The sequence below is a fragment of the Podarcis erhardii genome (genome assembly GCF_964252035.2).
Source record: "Podarcis erhardii genome assembly, chromosome: 14".
Lineage (NCBI taxonomy): Eukaryota > Metazoa > Chordata > Lepidosauria > Squamata > Lacertidae > Podarcis > Podarcis erhardii.
The window spans coordinates 37,195,194-37,220,267 of NC_138503.1; the positions used below are offsets into that span (position 1 = coordinate 37,195,194).

At 42.0% G+C, this 25,074-nt stretch overlaps 1 protein-coding gene and 1 long non-coding RNA gene across 2 annotated transcripts in view; one reads left to right on the forward strand and one right to left on the reverse strand.

Annotated features, from left to right (window-relative positions):
- Window positions 1–831: 831 nt before the first annotated feature.
- LOC309329375 lies at window positions 832–4,886 on the reverse strand. The gene is made up of 3 exons (XR_014151098.1): window positions 4,778–4,886; window positions 3,733–4,022; window positions 832–911 (listed from the first exon to the last, which is right to left on the reverse strand). It is a non-coding gene; the product is annotated as an uncharacterized lncRNA (long non-coding RNA).
- A 259-nt stretch (window positions 4,887–5,145) lies between these two features.
- RAB40C (RAB40C, member RAS oncogene family) overlaps window positions 5,146–25,074 on the forward strand; it is a 39,955-nt gene continuing 20,026 nt past the window's right edge. The window contains exons 1-2 of the mRNA XM_081840043.1: window positions 5,146–5,305; window positions 8,431–8,784. Coding sequence (XP_081696169.1) covers window positions 8,631–8,784 — 154 coding nt within the window. The 5' untranslated portion in view covers window positions 5,146–5,305; window positions 8,431–8,630. The remainder of the gene's footprint in view (window positions 5,306–8,430; window positions 8,785–25,074) is intronic.

Consider the following 25,074-nt stretch of genomic DNA (forward strand, 5'->3'; position numbering starts at 1 on the left):
TTTTATTTTATTCTTAGGTAGATTTACAAAAAGAAATACACACCAATAAATAAAATTTAGAAAGGGGCAAGAATAGACACGGATACACAAAGTATCTTTTTTCACATCAAGACTCCTTGCACTCTGCTCCACTCCCCCATTCTTCCCAACCAAGGCAACTGTGCTCTCTGCCTGCACCTCAGAGCCAGTGCGTGACATGGGGCTAGGCCTCAGCAGCAGCATCCTCTCCTCCTCCTTGCCCACTCTCCAGCAGCCACCATGAGCTCCCCAAGGGAGGATGCCAGCAGCGGCCATGGAGAGGCAACAGGATGTTGCCTTGCCACCGCCATCGCTCGGGACAAGCACTGGTTCATCCATCTCCCTGAGCTTGGTTGCGTCAGCACTGGCAGGGGAAATGGAGACATTCCAGGATCAAATCAGGGGTTGGCTTTTGTAATTCCAGGACTGTCCCTGGAAAATCAGGACACTTGGAGGGTATGGTATGGGGGACATAAAGGCCAAGATGCAGCATGTGAAAAGACTCCAGGAAGTTGTTGTTGCTTTTAAAAGTGAATGTGTTATAGGGCTTTTTTTGAGGAGCATTTAGAACCACCCTTTTGGTGGCCTGGTGAGAGCAGAGAGGCCAGAAGGGTCACATTTGGCCCTGGGCCGGAGGTTCCCAACCCCTGTTTCATACATCAAGTGCCCATGTGCCATGATATATTCTGTATTTGAAAGGCTGTCCAGTCCAAGCTGGCGGACTTTAAAGATAAGAGGGGAGGGGTTCAGGGGCCTTGAATTGCCCATGGCAGACTAAGCAGGTGCACAGGTCACCTGGTCATATTTGCCACTTCCCTGCATAGGCAGATTTAAGGGAGCGCGACCAGTTCACTTGCACTGGATGCAGAGCCAAGAGGGTCCTGCAGGGGGTGCTGCAACAACAACAAACAACGGAAGGTGAGTGGCAGGGGGCACCAAATTTTGGTGTCACATAGGGTGCCATTGAAATTTTAAAGCCCAAAGCCCATCACTGTTCCCTGCTGTATCACTGAGTTGTATAAAAGTGCTGGTCCTACTCAGAATAGACCTACTGAAACTAACAGACATGCCTATCCCAGGAGTCATTAATTTCAAATGTTATTTTAGGCAGCAAAGGAGGATGGACTTACTGCGAATTTCAGTTGCACTGAATCCAATGGAACATATTTCCAAGTAGGGATGGGGGATAAATTTAATTCAGTTCACATTTAAAGGCAAACCTACTTGATTTGAACTTTCCAAAACAATAAGCAAACTGAAACATAGCCATCCTTCAAGATTCACACTTCCCAGGATTTTGTAATGCAGTTCCCCAGCTGAGTAATGTGTGCAAAAATCCATATACTCTGGGAAAGTGCATAAATGTGCATAAATGAATGTATTAGTGAAAATAACTTACAAAATGCATTATATTAGGGGAAAGTGTTTTGCAAAAATGTGCAGATTTGAATAAATCGGCTCTAAGTTGCTAATAAAATCACAAACTGATGTGGCAGTATGGAGGACTGAACTTAAAATTGGGGGAGAAACAGAGAGAAGCCATAATGGACTGATTTGCACATCCTTATTTCTAAGTGTCTGTGGTTAGGATGAGGTTAGTGTGCCACCGCCAACCAGCAGGGGGCACTTGGTCCTTTTCTAATTCATCAGTACAAAAAGATGTGCCATGACTAAACCATGAATGGATTAACCACAATGCCAACTAAGCTCTAGAGCTGACCTCCCAGACAAACTGAAGCCCCTGCTGGGGCATCAGTGTATGGGCTGGCCTGGATAATATTTTCCCCCAGTCTGGCCCACATGCTCCATGCAGAGAGCTCACATTCTTATGCCAGTCGGGATCAGCAAAACACAACACCACTTGATCAATTTTCTTAATATAGTCTAATAATCAACCACGTCGTTTTGGCCTAGGCACATTGAATGCTGTGCAAATAAGCCATATTAGAACACTAGGCGTATGGGGATGTTGCAGATGGGACAGGTAAGGTGGGAGAGCAAGTGTGTGTCTCTGTAGGAAAGAGCTGGAGCTCAGCGAGCACCTAGTGCGCATGCAAGCCGCGTTGGTATCTCCAAGTAGAGCTGGGACAAACTCCAGTCTAGAACAGGAGAGACTAGAGCCACTGCCAGCCAACATAGTAGATGAGTGGTATGAGGACAATTTTCAGTCTGAAGGTATCTTTCCATTGTGGACAACCTTCTAGGGCCCAAAGGGTGGGTGGGGCCAGATGCAAAAAGGAGCAGAGCAATGGAAGAGCCCTGCTGGATCAGGACCATGGCCCACCCAGTCCAACATCTTGTTCTTACAGTGGCTAACCAGATGGCCATGGGAAATCCACAAGCAGGATCTGAGCGCAACAGCACTCTCTTCACTAGTGATTCCCATCAACTGGTATTCAGAGGCATACTGTCTTTGACAGTGGAGGGAGGAAACATAGCCTCCTTATCCTCAGTGAATTTCTCTAACACTCTTTCTTTTGTCTGCCCTGAATCTTCCAACATTCAGTTTCATTGGATGTCCACGAGTACTAGTGTTATGAGAGAGGGAGAAAAATTACCCAATGACAACTTGACATTTTTGATGCTTTTATTATTCAGGGAATTGGCTGTGTTTATTTCCAAGGGATGTCACATCTACATTTTGATTACTCCTACTCAATGAATAATATCCTTAAAATAATCATGCAATAATATCCTTACGCTGTAGAATGTTGTTGCTGTGCAAAGGTAATGATTACCTTTTTAAGGTCAAATAACACTTTCAGTTTCCTGCTCAATACCTTCCTTTGCTCTCTACCTTGCCTGAATGTAATACTTAACCAGCCTTGAGAGATGTTAAGGTTTTGCAGGGTATGGACCTATCCAGATTGATGTTTTATTGCAGTGGTATTCTGCAACATGTTCTTGTAACCCCAACAGTGCATTAATGATGGGTTTATTCTGCTTTACAGTGGTACTTCAGGTTACAGGTGCTTCAGGTTACAGACACTTCAGGTTACAGACTCCGCTAACCCAGAAATTGTACCTCGGGTTAAGAACTTTGCTTCAGGATGAGAACAGAAATCACGTGGCAGCGGCGTGGTGGCAGCCGGAGGCCTCATTAGCTAAAGTGGTGCTTCAGGTTAAGAACAGTTTCAGGTTAAGAACGGACCTCCGGAACGAATTAAGTTCTTAACCCGAGGTACCACTGTAGTTTGTTCTGTGATGCTTCCCTAACGCTATACCATATTATTGCTATCCAGAGGGCCTGCAGAGCAACAGACGTGGGACAAAAATAAACCAGATCTGTGGTATAAAAAGTTACAGGATTTCCAGTTATGGCATATGCACTGATCAGAACTGAAGCCCTCAAACTTTTGCAGATGCAAGCAGTATTGAAAGCGGGATTATCTATTACCATCCCAATAACATTATGGAAACATAATGAATACAGAATTAAAAAGATTTCTGATGAGCCTCTGTCACTGACATTTTTAAGATCTGCTTGTGCTGCTTGACAGTCTTGCTGTGTGTCTTTTTAAAACGGTTTCTGTTGTCTAATTTGTTGTTCATGCTGCATTTGTTTTTTTTATTAGGTTTGGATTGTATTTTACTCTTTTCACAGAAAGCCACCACAAGGAGTCTGCTTATGGCGAAGCAAATACATGTTGTAAACAAATAACCAACAACACTTAATAGAATTCAGGGATAAATTGTTATCAAAGCCTTTCTAACCTCAGCTTATGATATCTCTGATGTTCCATGGAGCAGTGCAATGCGAAACAAGGATCCCCTCTATTGTGTCTGTTGAGCCCTTGGATGAGCTGCAATAAAGGACAATCCTTTTTACATGAAGGATGGCTTTTGAAATAAGGGACATCTGGCAACCCAACTGGGGAATCTCCCCTGCTGTAATAATCATCTCTTGTCCAGGCGGTGTTGTTGCAAACCGTAAATGAGGGTCTCTGCTCATCTTGAGAGTCCAGGGCTGCATGTAATCTATTCCCACCTCCTTTTGATTCTACCTTTTAAAAAAACCCAAACAGTTCTTTCAGATTTTTGATGTGTCATAAGTATAAGATAAAAGCAAATAATAAAAATAACAAGCCATCAGCGTTATTTATTTAGGAGAGTGATTCACCTAATGCTTTGAAATATAATTGATTGACCAGCTGGGGCACTGCTTGGAATGAATTCCAGAGGGGTAGCAGTGGCAGTCTGCTGCAATTAAAAGGTGGGGGGAGCCTGATTTGTCAAATATTATGCACAGTTACTGGGAAGTAAGCTCAGTGGAGCGTCTCTCTGAAAATTAGCCCCATTGATCAGTGGGACTTGCACCTAAGTCAACATGCAGAATTGATTTGCACTGGCAGGCTGCTGCAATCCTATGAATAAACCCTACTGCACATACACAGAATACTGTAGTTTACTTTGGAGCACCGGAAGTTGGGTGGGACCTTAAAGAATTCACACAGCTGCACTGTCTTTACACGTTTCCTCAGAAGTAAGCCCCACTGGATTCAATGGGGCTTTCTCCCAGGCAAGCAACCATGGTAGGACGGATCGCCACCACAGTGTGTCATAAGCTTTTGTGCATCCCGTCGGCTGCCTAGTAAATATAATAATAATAAATGAAGAAATGCTTCATTACTGATGACGAGAGCTCTGCACTTCCAAGAAACCAATGCCGCAATGGATCTCGTTAGTCTTTTAAAGTGCCCAGTCTTATTTCTATTCCCTATAAAACACGGTTCGCCCTCGCATATAAACTCTCACTCACTCTCTGTCTCTGACAGAGTACTGTATAGCCAAATCCCAATCCAGGCAAGAGTAGGCAGGTGATCGGCGCGTCCTTTCCCTCACGCGCCGGCACCACAACTCCCAGTGAGCTTTGCGCTAACTCGGGCGCTGCCGTCAGTGAACGGAGCCGGCGCGTTGCGTGTCGGGACATGTAGTCGTTTGTGGATTTTTTCCTCCTCGCGTTAAAGGTCTCGAAGGCAAAGTGAGAGGAGGCTTTTTCGGATGCCCCCTCGTGATAGGCCGCGCCAACTTGACGGGGCGGGAAGAAGGAAGCCTATATAATAGGGAAGAAGGTGGACTGACGTACGGGAGAGCCTATGGTGTGCCGGCAGTGTCGCTGGGCGGGCGGACCGTGAGGGGGAGGCCTGTGGCGCTTGTCTTCTTGTCCCGAGCTTGAAAGGAGGTGGAAACAGCAGCAGCGGCGGTGGCGGTGGCGGTGGCGACGTTCGTCGTTGGAGACGCAACCTGAGGCGAGTCCCTTCAGCGGCGGGACAACCGAAGGAAGAAGGTGAGTGTCCGGAACGGCGAAGGCGGCCGTCCTGGGCCTCCTTCGCTCGCTTCCTCCCGCCTCAGAATTTTACCTCAGAAGGACGACGACGCCCCTATTTCGAGCGGAGGGTTATGTTTTGTTCCCGCTCCCCGGCATATCCACACCTCGGAGGACTGCCGTGTCCCTCCTGGCGCCCAGCCCCTCCACCGCATTGAACACCCCCCCCTCCCGGCTCAGTTTTTTGAGGCCTGCTTCCTCCGTAATGGTTTCCAAAAGTGTTTGTTTTCTATACTGGTTCTCTTCTTCATAACCTCTCTCACTCACGCACACGTATTCTTTCTTCCTTAAAAAAAACCCCCAACAACAACTTGGCACCCTTGACACGCGTCGAGGGGGATCCACACATGCACACTCATACTTCTCTGGAAGGGAAGGGCGTGCGCTACCTTCCCATGTGTTGACTTGTTTGTTTCTTTCAGTAGAACCACGCACCTCTGAACTTGGCACGCTTGACTGGCGCATGTGCCCCCTTCCTCCTCCTCCTCCTCCTCCTCCTCCTCCTCCTCCTCTGGGAGGGATGGTGGTGCCTTGTTTGCTGCTCCAGTGTTATTTATCTTGCCCTTGTATTTAAGGACTAGCCTGGTAGCCATAGGTGGCTGGCAATTGTGTGCTGGGGAGCCCTACTCAAGTGAGCAGAGTTGGTGGAGAAGAGATGGGAAAGCACCCAGCATAGAAACTAAGAGGGGTGTCATAGGAAGTCCCCTTCTCTGTCCCCTGGTCTGTGTCCCTCCTTTGCCTGAGTGGGCAAGAAAAACAAAATAGTAGGCTAGTAATTTTTACAAGGCTGCTTTATCTTTACTTCTCCTGCATGCAGAATGTTTATGGCTTGATTTGATTTGCAGGGGTTGCTAAAAGTGCAAACGGTCACTTGTGAGGAAGTCATGAAATGCTTCTTTTCTTTCTTCCTCCCCAAACTGAGCCCAGTGGATTGTGCATAAGTGCTAAATCTGTTTATCTTTACTGCAAGAGTCTTCTGCCTTAAAAAAAAAGAAAGTTGAAGTACACTAGATAATGGGAGGAGAGAGGGAAAGTTCTGTCTTGTGGTTATAGAAGCTGGGTTGGCTGCCTCAGAGTTGCAAGTCATTGCTTGATGTTAACAGCTGTCAAGCAGTGGAAATGGGTGTGTGAATGCTCTTGAAGAGAGAAAGATATAGGAACCCCAGAAAAGTGGTGTGGGGTAGTATAATGGCCAATGCTGTGATTCTTAAACCCACTGGGAGTAAGCCCCATTGAATTCAGTAGAACTGAATAGCCAGTTAGGATTGCACTGTAAGAGGCTGAGCCGTGAGTTAAGTCCTTGGTTTGAATCTTGCCTCTGTCATAAACTTGCTAAGTGGCCTTTGATCAGCATGGCACTGTCTTGCCTCCTAGCTTCCCCTACTCCACCTGCATTATGGAGGTTTATAACACTTAACATACCTTTGGGGATTGTTGTAAGGATTAAAACTATATAGTACATGAAGCACTTTGCATGCTTGAAAGAACTATTCAGATATTAAATATTTTTATTAAGTCCCCTATTCCCCACACTTGTTTCTGTTGCTTGTGTTGACCCTTTGGTGAGGCACCGTTTAATCTAGTTTCTATAATTACCATCCTTTAGACCCTTATCTGGATGTGCCTGCCCCCTTGTCAAAATCTTGTTATTTTTCACTGGGCCACTAGATTAGTACTACCAGTACCAGCACAGAACAGAATTCTCAGCTTGCCCATAAATATACATAAGATATTGCAGGAAGGGGGAAACCTGTTCTTTAGGCACCCTTTTCCTGATCAATAACAGGAGTTCAAATACTAGTATGCTGCCACAATCTCCTCTTCCATCAGCTCTTAGTCCCACATCCTTTACTACCCCACACTTCCTCTTGTAGACTCAGATATGTCTTCTGTTCTGTAGTCTGGTGTCCTGGACTTCAGCTTTGGTGCGGCATTCCTTTCTTTGCACACTTTCCAATCTCTGTGGCTTTGTGCTTTTGTCTATACCTTGGTGTGTGTGTGTGTGTGTGTGTGTGTGTGTGTGTGCCTTCCTCCTTCCCCATTTTTTTGGACCCCTCCCTTGCATGATACATACAAGTTCACACCCTTGTTAATTTAATGTTAAACTACCTCCCATTTCTTCAGTGGCTGACATGGAATATAATCTTACAATTTGCAAGCCTGTACAGAAACTCTGAGAACAATTAACAAGTTTACCATGTTACAAAAACAGGTCACTAGAGTGTATTGGTGTAATCTGATTAATACAGACTGTTTACCCCTTTATAATCCACTTCTTTGGGAAGCATCTTGCTCTAACCTAAGTGGGTACTATGAATGGATTACAAAGGAAGAAAGACTATTATGTTTCCAAGAGACAGGAGTTGGGAAATTGACAATGGAATGAAAATATGGATATTACAAGAGTGTCTTACGAATTCTAATTGCCCACCAATGATCTGGGAAGTTAAATCTTACATACCTGATTTCTTTCTTAATATGTGTAATCTTGTCAGGATTCTTGAGATGTGAGTGTATGGACTAGAAAAGACACTGAAAAAAGTGTAGGAAGCTTAAGATCAACGGTGTGTTTCTGTGTATACAAATTACAGTTAGATATTGAAGAGGAACTCAATCTATTGTTCCTGGCTCAATCTCTTCCTTTACCAGTGAGTGACTATACTTGTACCCCAATCTCCCCCACCTTTAGTAACCTTCAGATGTTTTAAACACCATCTCCCTTCAACCCCAGCCAATGTGGGCAGTAGTCAGGAATGATGGGCGTTGTAATCCAACAACATCTAGAGGTCACCAGGTTAGAGAAGCCTGCTATACCCAGTAGGTTTCATTACACAGTATATATCAGAGGCAGCCCCTTTCATGCTATGTGAATCAATCGCCAATAAGGTGTTTTGTACAGGTGCTGGCCACCTCCCCACCCCCCAAATTGGGTGTCTGTGAGGAGAAATAGTATGGCCATTGCACTTATGTTAGTGTTTGGCAGCTCAGAAAATTTTGAACTGTGCATTTTCTGCCTGATAGTTCAGGAGTATGGAATGGAAACAAAGTAAGTAGGCCATCTTTCCCCACCCCGCCTTCCCTTTCAGGACCCAGCACATTTTGACAGAAGATTATTCACAAAAGATGGAGAGCCTGCTGTGAGAAGAATCATTCATCTCTCCTTTGTGCCTGCCTGTGGAAGGACAGTTTTACACTAATTCTCCCAAGATTGCCTCTGAAAGTTTGGTATCGTGTGCATCTTTCAGTCTGGCTGTGTGTTTAGTATGCGGATTCTACCTCTTCACTAATGAGAGGGAGAATGGGAACCCAGGGCAGCCCTGTGAAGAGCTATGATTATCTGCTCAAGTTCTTGTTGGTTGGTGACAGTGATGTCGGCAAAGGAGAAATCCTGGAGAGCCTTCAAGATGGAGCATCTGAATCACCTTACGCATACAGTAATGGTAAGCAATCTTAATAAAAGCACTCTAGCCAATATCTTGCATTAATTGGGGTGTATTCCTCATTTGTAGGATGTAGTATTGTCTTGCTGTTTATGCAGTTTGGTCTCCATAACCTGAAAAATAACACTTTGCATAAAATAGCTAGAATAAATAATTTAAAAAACCTAACTAGCCTAGATCTTTCATGTTATTTGCTTTGCTGGATCTTGGTGTGGTGTTGTATTTTAGGGTATGTGTGTTGGAAAAGTTCAAATCAGCAGTGTCACATTAATGTGAAGGTTGTGACTTGGTTTCTGAAATCGCCTTGCAAATCTGCCTCCCAGTGTTGTGCTGTGGGAAATGATTCGATTACTGTTTTGGTGTACTTTGAAGTGTTGACTTAGAATTGCAAATCCTGCAGTGCTAAAAAGGTGGCTCAGAAGCACACAGCACTTTGTGTTGTTCAGACTTCAGGTGGTGGGAAAGAGAATCAAACCGTACTCTGTAGGACAATGGTTGGAGGTCCAGTTTAAAACCTGATTACATTTTAAAGTGTGTGCCATGGAACAAGTTAATTAGCTCAAAATTCATACCATTTCTGACTTGAGCAGGAGGAGTACATATTTAAATCTGACTCTTTTGCATAAAGTCTTAAAAAAATTTAAAGCCTCACAAGCCATTAACAGTTAACTAAGAGACAAGATGTAGCATTCCTGTATATTCTTCTGCTTCTTTGGATAGTAGTTAACATGTAACTCTGCCTGGCAGTGACTGTGTCCTGTAGTGATTTTTCAGTCTGTCAGAGCTCTAGCCATCTTAAACTCTGAATGACTGCCTGGGGGGCTTGACAGCAGAAAGGAAGCATCCGCACCAGCTCTACTCCCAGGGCTTCAGCACTTGGCACATGACACCTACACTGAAAGCAACTGGATGTGAAGCTCAAAGTATACAGTGTGGAAGCAGACCTGCTTAAATGGGGCTGCCCCCAAGGAGTAGGGATGTCTCATGTTTTAGTAAAATGGGTTTACAGAAAGCTGACTATTCTGTGCTTTCTGCTTTTGCTACCTTCTAGAATCTCTTCTTCACTGCCCCTCCCCCAATGCGTTCCACTTGCCAAGCTCACTTCTAATATTGTGAGCTTAGCTGAAGAGAAAAATAGCTGAAAAGGACAGGTCAGAAAATTGGGGAAGTAGGCATCAGTAGTTGACACCTCTCATGCATGTACCTGCTTTGCTGGGGGCGGTGTGTGTGTGTGTGTGTGTGTGTGTGTGTGAAGGATTATCCAATACTAGAGGTGACTAGGACAGACCTAGGTTTTAACTAGCCAGCCTACTGTCATCACATGTTTTAATCTGGTGACGGTTTGACTTCCAGCTGCTCAGAGTCCTTGCTGGCCACAAAAATGTACTGTTCCAGTGGCTGCTTTAGCTGCTGTAGGTAGAAGTGGTTGCATGAGAAGAGGCATGACTATGTAGAGCTGTGTTCAGGAGTCAGCTGGGGAATGAACAAAATACTTGATGCCACTGACAAAAAACTTATTTAGGGAGCGTAAATGACATGTTATTTCTCAAATATAGATAACATCTAAGTAAAAACCTCTAGTGACGCTTCAGAATAGCATTTTATGTAGATCTTACAAAATCAGAATCAACTAAAAAAAAAAAAAACTAATTACAGCAGTCTAGACAAGAACTTTTGTCCACAGACAGTTTTTCCGTGTCATGTGGCCAAGCCAGTAAAGCGAGATGAGTGCCGCAACCCCAGAGTCGTCCATGACTGGACTTTACAGTCAGGGGTCCCTTTACCTTTACCTTAGGCAAGAACTTAAAGATCTGAAATGGAACAGCAGCAGTCTTAACATTCTGGAAGATCAAAAGCCTTTCAGAACAAAATCATTTTTGCAGGCTTCCAAAATAAAAGGTGTCAGTACAACATTTCATACTTGCTCCTTTCTTATCCTCTGTTGAAACTGAAACACATTTTGGCTCTGGTATCAACCCGGAAGCTGTCTGCAGATCAACGCCGGCTCCCTCGGCCTATAGAGCGAGATGAGCGCGCAACCCCAGAGTCATCCGCAACTGGACCTAATGGTCAGGGGTACCTTTACCTTTATCAGGATGTACTTAAGTTCTTTCAGACGTGATAACCACCAACTTAGAAGGCTTTTAAAAAGGATTAGACAAATTAATGGAGGATAATGCTAGTCATGATGGCTATATGCTACTTCCAGGATCAGAGGTTCCCTAGCTCTTACCAGCCACTGGGAAAAGCAGCAGGAGAAGGCTTTTTATCCTTGTGTCTTACTTATGAGTTTTTGATAGGCATGTGCTCAATTACTGTGGGAAACGGGATGCTGCACTGGACAGGGCTTTAGTTTGATCCAGCAGGGCTCTTCTTATGTTCATAGCTGCTATTTACTTTACAGTTAGCCTTTATCTGTGGTCATTGCTGCTAGGTTTTTGAACTGGCAGCAATAGTGCTGCACCCGAAGTACAAAATTTAAACATACCAAGGCTCTTGGCCAAAACCTAGAAATATCTGAACACATTCTATTTAAACAGATGTTCTGTCGTGCTGTCCATTCCTCGCCTTTAATGCAATTTTATTTACAACATTAAATCACCCAGACCCGAACCAATTCTAGAGGCCGTTGCTTAAGAATCAGCTGAGGCCTGCTACATGAAATGGCTCATCATAATGTTGATACCATCAGTTTTGTAAAAGCTGTTGCTCTTTTGCAAGTATTGCTGTAATTTGGAGAAGAAATATTGCAACACTTGACTTGCATCACTTGGCACTAGAGCATCTACATTAGTTTTGACATTTCATGAAGGCCTAGAAAGTTGTTGCAGAGGAATACAAAACTTGATCCCTCCAACCTCCCCCTTCTCCTCCTCCTTTCCCCCTCTCTCCCTCCCGGCAGTGTGCAAGTATTATCTCCTATTTGGATCAGATGTCTAAAGGGCATAGGCTGAATGGTTCATATGTAAATCTCATTCCATTAACAGCCAGCTCCTCCATAATGAAGGTCTTCCAGCTGGTGTCTTCAAAACTATTCTGGTGAACCATTGCAAATGTGTCTTTCAATTGCAAGTAGTTGGGTTGTGAGGAGGAGCAACATGATGTATCATAAACCTTCACGTTTGAACTCTATTTGTTATCCAGCTACTTATGTTAGGTGCTTGTCCTTATCATACACCTGATGATATGTCCTATTGCCTCTATTCAGTGTGCATGGTGTAGGAATGAGTGCTATAAAATCATCTTCCTCTTCTATCTGTTGATTGACAACAGCCACAAATGGCAGTGCAGCTGCATGACCAATAGCTAAGTATTTGCAAAGAAACACAGAGCTGGGATCTTTATTATTATTATTATTATTATTATTATTATTATTATTATTAATTCAGTTTCTTACCTATTCTTCACCTCAGTCTCCCAGAGTGGGTTCAGTTTGAAACAATTGCAATCATTCATACATATAAAAAAAAATGTTTGGGGGTACATACATACATTATATAGATATAGTGTCAAAGACCAGGTTAAAGAAATGCATCTATTGTCCTTTCACATTTGCAGGCTTCAAAATGCTTCACTTCCTCATAATCAGTGTTAGCTGCTGTTCCAGGAACATAGCAAGCTGCTTTTTCCTCTTAGGCCATTGGAGAATCTAGCTCACCATTGTCTACACTGACTGGCAGCTACTCTCTGTGATTTTATACGAGGGTCTTCCCCAGCCCTACCTGGCGATACTAGGGATTGAACTGAGGCCTACTGCATACAAAGCATGTGCTCCACAACTGAGCAGTGGCATATCCCAAATCAGAATGGTTAAAGTGTGATTACATAAATCGTGATTCTGTTCTTCCTGTATCGGTACATGTAAATTAATGTTTTCCAGAGTAAATGTAGATAAACTATTCCAGAGTTACAGATAGGTAGCCGTGTTGGTCTGCCATAGTCAAAACAAAACAAATTCCTTCCAGTAGCACCTTAAAGACCAACTAAGTCAGTTCTTGGTATGAGCTTTCGTGTGCATGCACACTTCTTCAGATACACTGAAAGTCACGGTGACTTCTGTTTCAGTGTATCTGAAGAAGTGTGCATGCACACGAAAGCTCATACCAAGAACTGACTTAGTTGGTCTTTAAGGTGCTACTGGAAGGAATTTGTTTTGTTTTTATTCCAGAGTTGTTTAAGTGGTCTGATTTGTGGATTCTGTTGCCTTGATCGTTGCTCTCCCTAAAATCCCTTTATGTGAGAATGCAGTGTAAATAGTCTTTAAGCCTTCAGGATCTGGTAAACTCAGAGAAGGCCATTTATGCAGCTCTGGGGGAACATGAGCTATATCAGTGCAACTAAGTTTAATATTGTGTTGACATGTTGAAGTTTGAAACTGTTATCCTCAGTTGTGAAAAAGTTCTAAAAAGTTTAGAATAATCAATGGGGGGTCATGAGTATTGAAGGTTAACTGTTCTTTTTTTTGTTTCTTGGTTTTGACCCTGTTGAATTTCCCCATCCCCTCTTCATGTGTCAGCATGTAACTTGCAGAGATCAGTTTATTACTTAAAGATAAAAGATAAAGAGGGCATTTCATGTCAGAGGCATCATGTCTGAGAAGGCTCCCTCTCCTGAAGGTGTGGGCCTTATATGATGAATAAATGACTCATGCAAGCTCAGATGGAAGAATATCATTCTCCAAGCCCTTATTGGTAACTTGCAGGACTAACCCAGTGGTTTAAAATATTTTTTCTGGCCTTTATAAATTCAAGGTTTTAAAATGGAAGACAGGTAAAGCAGGAGATTCATTCCAAGTTCATTGGACAAAGTTCCAACAATCAGCTGCTGCCTCTTGGAGCTTGTTTTTTCCCTTCATTCCCCCTGCTGCCTTTCCCTTTTGTAAGCAGTACCCCATTAATATGATAAATACTTTTAAAAGACACTTTAGATACATGAGTAGGCAGACTAATATTTACCCTTTGAGTGCTTTGAAGAAGTGTCATTTTGTCTTTTTAGACACCCTTTTATGAAGCTAATACCAAGGATATTTTGACACTTTAACACGTGATGAGATGGGACAAAAGATTGTAAATAAAGCCATGTTGTCTATATTTTCAAATAGGGGCAAAATGAATCAACAGGGATTCAGTGGAACATCATAGAGCACACTACTAAAAGCTTTTAGCAATTGGATGGTGGTGTTCTACACCAAGTCTGGAAGAATTTCTTTGGCTGCCCGCTCTTCCAAGCCAAATAACAGTTGGGGATCCAAATACCTGAAGGAACACCTCTCCCTGTATTAATCTGCCTATGCCTTAAGAGCTCCAGAGGAAGCTTTTCTTCGCATTCCATTGTTAGGGGAAGTGTTCTCTGTGGTGGCACATCACTATACAGGCATGGCAGACACCAGTGTTCAAATTTTCTTAGTTGGGCATCTTAAAGTTTTCTTTGTGTTTGCTTCAGCTCCCTTTTGTTTTGTTTTTTTATAAGCTTTGTTCTGTTTCTTTCTGTTTTTGTCTATAAGTTGGTGGCTTAATTTTGTGCTGAACCCACCCTGGGGGATATTTATATGAAGGCAGTTCTTCTCCAATTCTAATAGCAGTCTCTCCAAGGAAATGTTTATCTATGGTTTAGCTTGGATAGCTTTCACATAATAGCTAAAGAATCTGGAGTTCACACCAGATTTCTGTGTCTTGCTTCTCTTGAATTGCTTTTTACTACCTTTGTGCTATTCTGTCAAGGCCTCTTACTCAGAAGCAGCATTCCTTTAGAATAATATGTACCCAATTCTCCATTTTATCGTTCCTCCATCACACTCAAGCTAACTCCTAATGTTTTATGAGAACACTATAAAGGGAATTTAGCTTAACCTCAGGTGGTCCTCTGAGGTTAATTTGAGGAGTGGCCCATTGGTTCAAGGGCAAGCAGTTATCTCTACATGAGGATAAGCTGTTGACTTCTGCAAATATTTTATAATCCTTGGGGCATATAATGACTCTTTCAGTGTGCAGCTGTTTTCAGACATCTAGTGATTTTTTGTTTTAAACAAACCTCTGCATATAATACAAGGGTATGAACAGAATTTAGTTGTGATGGCTTTACCACCCATGATGTGGGGATACCAGTGCACATCTCAGCTGAACTGATATTGGGTTTGAGTGGCCCTGGTAAGCTTATCTGAGGGCAGGCAACTGTGCACGAAACAGCTGGGGGAGCAGCTACCATTTTCATTTCCCACAATTCCACCAAAGCATCATTGCTAGACTATAATAAGCTTTTATCTGCTGTCAACTTGTGAATTCCAAAGTAATCTGACAGTGCACAAGCATCTTGGACCTAAGTAGGAGACAAGCCCCCACAGTAATTCCTTGGAAATGTAAAAATATTTACACTGATCCAGAAGATATTAAATGTCTTGGGAAATAGAGTGGTTAGTTATGCCCACTGCCCCAAAGTTAATGGATTAAATAACAGTGTTCTTACCTCTTTACTAGTATTGATTTGTTGTGCTTTTCTGCATAAAACATATCAGAACCTGGATTATTGAAACTAGAGGCTTCCAAAATGCATTTTCTTCCATGTTATCACTTTAGCTGACTACAAAATTGTGTTGAAATTAAAATAAAACTTATCCTTGAAGAGGGCAACCAATAAAGGAATAATAGACATACCTTGTCAATTAGAGAAAATTAAATGCATTGTTGTAATGTGACAGGTTTTATTATTAGTCACTAACTTTGAAAATGCTGCATTTTGTAGGACTGCAGTTTCAATATCTCTTGTGTTTAAGACTGTGGATATCTACAGTCAGCTTCAGACTTCTATAATCTGGCTTTCCTACATGTCTTTTCTTTAATGGCACTTTTCTTTCTAGTGATAAGCGTGAAATTCCGCTTGCAAGAGGTTTTTGCAGGCAGTGTAAAACTCTTTTCAGAAAGCTGCATAGATACCAGAGTACACTGATGTGTATTGTCCTTTGCAGCCTCAGTTTGAGGTTCAAAGGTAAACCCTGTACATGTTTTCCTCCCCACAGAAATTGTACTCCTTTGCTGTTCACTTTCAAAGAATGGTAGGTGAGCAGACTGTAAAGCCACTTGCCCCAGCCACATGCTGTCAGGAAGATATCTGAGCAAAGTGCTGTTAGCTTCCTCAAATAAAAATGTTAAGGCCTGAAAAATATCTCTGCCCACTTCTTTCCCATTTCCCCCCTCCATCTTCACATCTTTGTCATGCAGCTTAGAGCATGTAGCTGTTAGGAAGGGAAGGATTAAATGGTCTTTGTCCCAATTGCCTGGAATATAAAATGCACACAACAGGCTGTAAATTGTGTTCATTACCCCAAGCAGCCATGATCCCCATGTGAACTCCTGTGAGGCATACAATTGCTGAACAGGGATCGAGGAGCCTCAGGGAACATTATGTAAGGAGGCAGCCCAGATGGGCTGTTTTTAACCTCTCTTTTTCTTGCTGTCATGTACTGTGAAGAAGCTCACTGTTACAGACACACTAAAAGAACTTGAGCTACTTAACTGGAAGTTTTGAGGTGTCCCCTATGTACTCTAATGGTGTACTCTGGAGCAGGTAGCTAAAGAATATTTGGCCCAGCTAGCTTACTACATGTGTCCAGGGAATGAGGTGGTGAAGTTCATCACTATAGCCGTCTTGAATGGGGTACATCTGTTTGGTGCAGGGGTAGAAAAACATTGAGATCCCTCCCCTTGTGCTGCAAAGAAACTTCTGTGGCAAGGTAATTAAAGTACTTGAAATAGGTTGGTGCCTCTTTATTGACATTTCTTTTGGTGTGAAGTTGGTAAGCTATCAAGTTACTTCATATATCCAATCAACTAGTTCTTTAGCAACAAAACCTCTTCACTCTTCTGGGTCTTCTCTATGCAACCATGAACTTCACTAATCAAAGATAATATCCTGTTATTGTTCAATTTGACTATTACTGTGGATTATACCTTCCAGGATGAATGGCAGAGGGCAGGGTAGGTAGGTAGGTATGTTTACTCCTTCATGTGACTCATGCCTCTATTGTCAAATCATAGCTACCCCCAAATTCACATGAATCTGTCTCAGAACAGCTGATTATGTAAATTATATAAGCAATTGAGTTAGTGGCAGGCTCTTACAACTTTGGTTTTATGCAGAGTAAACTTGGTTATGTATCTCTCAATGTGTGTACACACACAGACAAATAAATGTTTCTCACTTTCCACATGCACGCCCTCCCCCCCAACTCTTCCTCTACAGTGGTACCTCGGTTGTAAAATGTAATCCGTTCCGGAAAACCGTTCGTTCGACTTCCGAAACATCTGACAACCAAGGTGCAATGGGCGGTCGGCAAATTCCATTGAAAAAATGGAGAAACATGCCTCGAAGCCGTTCAACTTCTGAGGCACGTTCGAAAACAGAAGCATTCACTTCCGGATTTTTGGTGTTCAGGTTCTGATTCATTTGGCTTCCAAACTGCTTGAAAACCAAGGTTCCACTGTATAGCTTTTGCCATCCTAATTAAGCTGTATTGTTCATGTTTTCTTACTGGTAATGTATGCTAGTGTCAAAATCTTTGAAAATGAAACACCAATAATCTGTTTCAGCTGAACTGGTGCTCCAACTATGTTCAAATACATTGCTTAGGAACTGAAGGAAGGAAGCTTTTGTGGTTCTGTTAAGAATTGGATATAGAGTCACTATTCATTAGCATCTGTTGAGGCAGGAGTGCCCACCCATGCACATACTTTGTAGTGTTTCTCTCAGTGTTAAGACACATCTTGCTGTAATGTCTTATAGTTTGAAGTGCACAACAGACCTTTCTTCATACCCAGTTCCATACTCAATTCTGGATGGCGGTATTGATCTTCAAGCCTTACTCAAGTTTCTGAGCTGTGTTGGCTGGCCAGCCTCTGAAGAGTGTCTGAATTATTGGGTGCACATTATTGATGAAAGAACTCACTTGCTTTTGTAACAAGTCTAGTATGCAACACAGTATGGTCAAGATGCTGCTGTGCCATAAACGTCAATATTTATCAGCTTTTAAGGATAGGTAGCCGTGTTGGTCTGCCATGGTCAAAACAAAATAAAAAAATTCCTTCCAGTAGCACCTTAAAGACCAACTGAGTTAGTTCTAGGTATGAGCTTTCGTGTGCATGCACACTTCTTCAGATACACTGAAACAGAAGTCACCGGACCTTTCTATATAGTGAGAAGGTGGGGAGGGGTATTACTCAGAAGGGTGGTGGGAATGGGTGATTGGCAGATAGCTGCGATGAGCCTGTTGACGACTCTTAACGACTGCAATAGGTCTAACAGGAAAAAGCAAGGGGTGAGAAGGTGAAAAATGGCTTTGTCATGTATAATGAGATAAGAATCCAATGTCTTTATTCAAACCAGGTCTCTCCATAGTTTTAAGTTTGGTGATAAGTTGAAATTATTAAGTTTGGTGATAAATTGCAACTTATCACCAAACTTAAAACTATGGAGAGACCTGGTTTGAATAAAGACATTGGATTCTTATCTCATTATACATGACAAAGCCATTTTTCACCTTCTCACCCCTTGCTTTTTCCTGTTAGACCTATTGCAGTCGTTAAGAGTCGTCAACAGGCTCATCGCAGCTATCTGCCAATCACCCATTCCCACCACCCTTCTGAGTAATACCCCTCCCCACCTTCTCACTATATAGAAAGGTCCGGTGACTTCTGTTTCAGTGTATCTGAAGAAGTGTGCATGCACACGAAAGCTCATACCTAGAACTAACTCAGTTGGTCTTTAAGGTGCTACTGGAAGGAATTTTTTTATTTTGTTTTTATCAGCTTTTAAATAATCCTTCCTTCAAAATTCATGGCAACAAACAAATAAGAAATTATACACACACAGGGAGAGAGAGAGATGTTTGTATGCAGTTAAACACTGAAACATTATTTAAATTTGGTGGATTGGTATTTTTTAAACTAAAATTGCTAGCAACTGATGGCCTTCACACTCTGGCAGAAGGGGTGGGGCAGGTCTCTCTAGGCAGGAAATTCCAAAGTCTGGGTATGCACACTCAAAAAGACTCTGCTCTAGTCCTAATCAACCATGATTTTGGAACACATAAAAATACAGTGGTACCTTGGTTTATGAACTTAATTCATTCCAGAAGTCCGTTCTTAAACTGAAACCATTCTTAAATCAAGGCATTCTTTCCCTAATGAGGCCTCCCACTGCCGGTGCCCTTCTACCGTTCGGCTTCTGTTCGTACACCAAGGTAAAGTTCGTAGACCGGGACACTACATCCGGTTTTGCAGAGTTCATAAACCGAATAGTTCATAAACAGGGCTGTTCTTAAACCAAGGTACCACTGTACCCAGCTACCTACTTGGCCATGGGTTATAACTGCAGACATCTCTGAACAGAAACACAGGGTTCAGGAGAAAGCATGAAGTCATAACAGCCTGTAGTCTGTTCCATTAGTTGTGGAGAGGAGGGAGTTCCTTGTCTGACACAGTGCTCTGTAAAGCTTCTGGAACAGGCCTCCATCGCCTTCCAGAAGACAACTGCTTCACACCTGGTGTTTTTACCTGGCTGGAATGTGTCCTTGAAATCTCAGGATGGCTGTTGCGTGCCATGATGGAGTACAGAGAGATGTGTCAGTGTATGTAGGTACTACCCTACATTACAAAAGTAAAGCTTACATTTGTTGCCCTGGGCACACTTGCTTCTGACCCTGCCTGCCACTGGCATGTGACCCATAGAACATTTCCCAGAAGGGAGTGCAACCCTTGGGCTGAAAAAGGTTCCCCATATTTAGATACTTGAAAAAAATATTTGAGAGTATCTGACAAGCTAGCTGGTGGGTGTTCTCTCTTGATGAGTGATATGCCTGCTCAGTGCTACTCCAGTGTGTGTTCCTTATTCCCAGTTGTTGTTCTTTAAGTAAAATTACCCTAACCAGCAAAGGAAAAATGTAAGGAAATGGATAAGAGGGGGGATAAATAAGCAACCAGTATTCATTTGGTTTCATTTTGCAGTCCATGGAACCTCATGAAGACAAAAGCTAACCACAGGCAAAATTACTAAACCATCCTTGAGTGTTGTGATTAGAAACTTTGAATCATCCTTAAACACCTCTCTATTAAAGTGGCAAGTCTATGCATTTCAGACTCCCTGTAGCAGCAGAGGATGCTGCTTCCTGTTGTTCCAAGCAAATCCTGTTTCAAGTACCGTGGGGAACAAACATCCTTTTACAGCCCATATGTTGCTGTATTCATTTCCTTGTAGAATACAATCATTATGTAGGATAATGTTTTCCAAATAGTAGTTGTCTGAAGTATGGTATCAGAGTAATATGTCGAAGTTTTCTATTGAAATATTGATCTGATGCTTCAAACTTCTTATCCTTGTCTCTCTATATTAGTGCAGAGTGCAGAGAAGTATATATCTAGATAAGGGTTGGTGCCTTCAGTAAGCCTTTGTGGAATGCATAGTTTATTAAATGTAAATGATAGCTTTCATACTCCAATCTTGTCTATATAATAAAACAAATCCAATATATAAGTAATAACAGTACTAGAGTATAATTTATAGACTTACTCAAATTCATGAATATGCCTTCTGGTCATAAGATGGATCTTTTAATTATGCATCTACTTTATTTGGCTCCTTTACTTCTTTATAACTCACCCTTCTGTAAGAATAAGGAGGCTTAATGATGAAAATAAACAGCATCAAAAACAAAAATAAAACCACCATACAAAATACAGCAAAGCAATAACAAGCACGACATTATAGAAATGGTGTCACTCCTACTACTACCTGGCCTGCCAGAACAAATAGATTGTAAACTGCCTCTTGAATGAATTTAGTGTGGGACTATGACTGCTGTCCTTGTAGACTAAGGATTGTGAACATAATATGAGTGATGCTGAAAGAAGGAAGAGTAGCAGAATCCCTTCCTATCTACCTGATCCCGAAACTATTCCACAGTTGGTTTGAGGCTGTCCTGAAGAACCTAACGAGCCGTGCTGGATCACACCAAAAGGCCTGTTTAGTCAAACGTCTTGTTGAAACAGGTACTTGTGGAAAGCCTGCAACAGCATTCTCCCCATGTGTTTTCCAGCAGCAGGTAAACACAGTGCTAGTAGCCATTGATATACAATTGTTTTCATGTATTTGAGGATTACCCTTAAAATTATCCAGTGTAGAGGCTAATCTTGGGGGAAAGTTACAATTCAGATTCAAGTTCTTCAATAACTTTCAGATGGATGCCATTCAGATCCGGTTATTTGTCAATTCTTAATTTGTCAGTAAGGCGTAGAATTTCAACTCTTGGCAGTGCTTAACAACACAAACTCACCAACAGCATACAATTCAATAAGGCAAACTTAACCCAACAACTCCCCCCACAATGCACAAACAAATCTCACTGCAGCCAACCAAAGACAATCAACAACACTCTAGACCACTCTGACCTCTCTCACCACTAAGGAAACATAACAAGCGAATAGAAAGAGAACCTACCCAAGTAACACTGACACAAAACCCCCACACATACACTAAAAGAACATAAGCTTTACCACCACCCCCTCTCTTCTGCCCTCCCTTTTCTTCCCAACCCTATACTGCATATAACACCAATGTCTCAAAATAAATGTAACTGATCTGTAGAAAGAAACAATACATATGCTTTTATAAACGAGGAAAATCTTTAATAATTTTTTTTAAAAAAACAACAACATTGGCAATGCTATTTTCCCCAGTTCCTCCGAATTGCTCCCTGATAAATTTAATTCTGGTGCTGGGATCTGCTCTACATCTTATGCTGTAAAGGCAGATGCAAAGAATCTGTTCATGGCAATCCTCTTTTCCTCCTTTAGCATACCTTTGACTACTTATTTGTCCAATCAGCTTCCATGCTTCTAATGTATTTAAAGTTAGTGTTATTTGCTCTTTGTTTTTAGTGATGTGCATCTCAATTTCTTTTTTTGCACCCCTTATTGCATTTGCTTGCATTTCTTTTGCCAAAATTTGTCTTCCTTTTTGCTCTCCTCATTTTCTTGTCTCTCATAGCTTCCTTGCCTCTACTTGTTAACCATTCTGGCATCCTCTTAGCTCTGGTTGTACCCTTTCCATCAGCAGGTATAAGGGAAGAAATAAGAACCACAAAAATGAACATGGCATGAGTTTGTATTACCTCTTGTAAAATTTGGTGGTGGATAAACACAAAAATCATTGCTAATACTGTACTCGAGTCGCTAGAAACACTTCTATTTAGAACTAGATGAAATTATCAAACAAAGACAAGGCACCTTATATCATAACACCAGACTAGCCACCTTATCAGTACACAACTAATAATAGGATCATAGTTGCAAAGTTGAGTAGCTTAGATCTCAAATTCTTTATGTATAGATCCAAAGCACTAGATATACTTCAGCCAATAAATACCAGGGGGGAAAATGATATTAGCACGGTGTATTTTGGGGTGTGTGTGTGTGATGGTGGCTATCACTATATCTTATGAGTCTCTGGTCTAATCTAGCAAGCTGTTCCCATATTGTACCAGCATGGCATGTGGCATGTGACTCTGATGTGAGTGTACATTAGTTATATGCCCCACCTTTCACCTTAAGAAGCTCAAAGTGGTGTGCATAACACAGTTATCTGTGCAACAGTTGATGCAATACAACAGTTCAAGAAAGTTGATGAGAGTAGAAAAGCTGACCTAGCAGGCAAAGGGTTGGTCTAGAATGTATTTGCATGGAGTGCTTTATGTGAGTATCATTCAAAAATGTTTATTCCGCTATCTGTAGTCTGAAATAGTAATCTATTCTAGACTTCATTCCAATCTAATTCTTCTGCATGGGTAGATCCACTTAAACACCTATCTGTTAGCCTGTGCTTATTTAACTTTATACTGTGAGATTTGTAGAGCTAGTAGTCAACATACTCTTGCACTTGATCTGCTTTTTGTCCACTCTTTCCCGCCTCCCGGTTCTAGTCAAATACTATCCAGCTTGTGGATCACAAAACAATTGTTGTTTGTTTATTTATTTAAATGATCTATAAGCTGCCCTTCATAAAGTAAACAATCTCAGGGCAGGGTACATTGAAACTAATGAAACATATTCTGAGATAAAACATGTTTTCTCCCTCCAGCCATTTGCCTTTTTTCATTTCTATAACTGCATGGTGGTTGTCTGTGGGCATTCCACATATATAGTGATAACTGAAACGTCCCTTAGGCTGTATCTTCAGGTTTCTGATGAGTGAATGTGTGTGTGTCAAGTGATAAGGAAATACTGACAGCTGTTTCTGTACGTCACTTGGGTCAGCTGGTTTGTATGATCTTACATGTTGGTGGTTTATATAACAAAATTTTAGAGATGAGGAAAACAAAGTTAACAAATTGCCTACTATTGATCTTTTCTCACATTTAAGTGGCTTTAAAATAAATGAATATTTAATGTATTTTTGTTGCTTTTGTTATCTACTCATGCTGGCTTATGTTATGGTAGACTGAAAAGGTACCTTTCTGAAATACTCATGCTGTCTGAGAGCCAGTGTGGTGTAGTGGTTAAGAGCGGTAGTCTCGTAATCTGGGGAACCAGGTTCGCGCCTCCGCTCCTCCACATGCAGCTGCTGGGTGACCTTGGGCCAGTCACACTTCTCTGAAGTCTCTCAGCCCCACTCACCTCACAGAGGGTTTGTTGTGGGGGAGGAAGGGAAAGGAGAATGTTAGCCGCTTTGAGACTCCTTCGGGTAGTGATAAAGCGGGATATCAAATTCAAACTCTTCTTCTCTTCTTCTTAAGTCCACATTGTGTCTAAGGGAAGGCACATATGTTAAATTTGTGTTAACACATATGTATGCTTCTTGGGAAACGGGGATTGCCTGCAGCTGCTTGTCAAGCTTGCAGTCAGTGGCAAATGTAAGTTTGCTGCCATGTAATGTATGCATTGACTTATGTAGCTGTTTTTGTAAGAATATATTTAAGGAACTCAAAGTACAGTAGCTTATAACCACTTATGTTGATGTGTTGTTCAGAACTTTGTGTATTCAGGTATATGGCCCACAACAAATACAGTGCTGTGGTCTCTAAAATACCTAAAATGGGTCAAAGAAACATCAACTTGCTTAGAGGACTCTTCAGCAAATATTCTGTTACTTCTCCTGTGCCTTATGCAAGTCTACAGATTGCTGACATCCTAAGCATTCACATCTACCAATGTTGTTTTGTAAGGTCGTCGATATTTCAGTGAGCTCTAGTTATGGCCAAACTATATCTTCTTATGAAATGAAGCTGTGGTCCATCAGCTGTTGCTTCCTCCTCCTCTTACAATACAAAACAAACCATTATATGAAAGTAAAGCTGCTGTTAATGTCCCTGTGATGACAGGATTTATTGTGAGGCAAGAATCCTAGTGCATTAGCACTTTTCTCTAGAGGCTGTTGTGGATGAGCCTCTTGGCTTATTCTCTGCCATCTGCAAGTCCCAAATTCAATCCCAGATCTGCCTCCAGGGTCCTGGAACAGTGCACCTTCTGGTCTGATTATGTCTGGTATTTGAACAGCAATCTGCTGATTTTAAAAAGCCAGATTTATTTGTGTCTACCTAAATGACTAATTCAAAAGAACTACAGTAGTGGCTCGCAAGACGAAATTAATCCATTCCGTGAGGCTCTTCGTATAGCGGTTTTTTCGTCTTGCGAAGCAAGCCCATTGACAGCTTAGCGGATTAGCGCTATTAGCGGTTTAGCAGCTTTTAGTGGATCAGCTGATAAGCGGCTTAGGGCTTAGGAAAAGGGGGGGGAAGGGGAAAAACCCCGCAGGAACTCGCAAGACATTTTCGTCTTGCGAAGCAAGCCCATAGGGAAATTCGTTTTGTGAAGCGCCTCCAAAACGGAAAACCCTTTCATCTAGCGGGTTTTCCGTCTTGTGAGGCGTTCGTCTTGCGGGGCACCACTGTAATTCTAATAGTCTTTTCATAACTCCTGGTGGTGTATCTTGTTGTAGGGGCTTTGTCAGACAATGTCACAAGTCTACCCCTGTTACTGCAAATGCACATTTTCATTATCTAAAATGCTCTGAGTAGGGTTTTTTGTTTGTAATTATGGGGTATGACTACTTTAATACTTTAACAATCACAACATCTGCTAGTGAAAATAAGATTACAAATAAATGTAAACATCCCAAACCACTAGCAAATAAAGTACTAGACCCCAGTGACTTTCCCTAATAGAAAACTTTTGTAGCCCCTTCTGGAAGCTATAGGAAAGGTGTTCTGGCAGATCTTTGGGAAGTCATTTAACAGCCCCAAGGATGAAA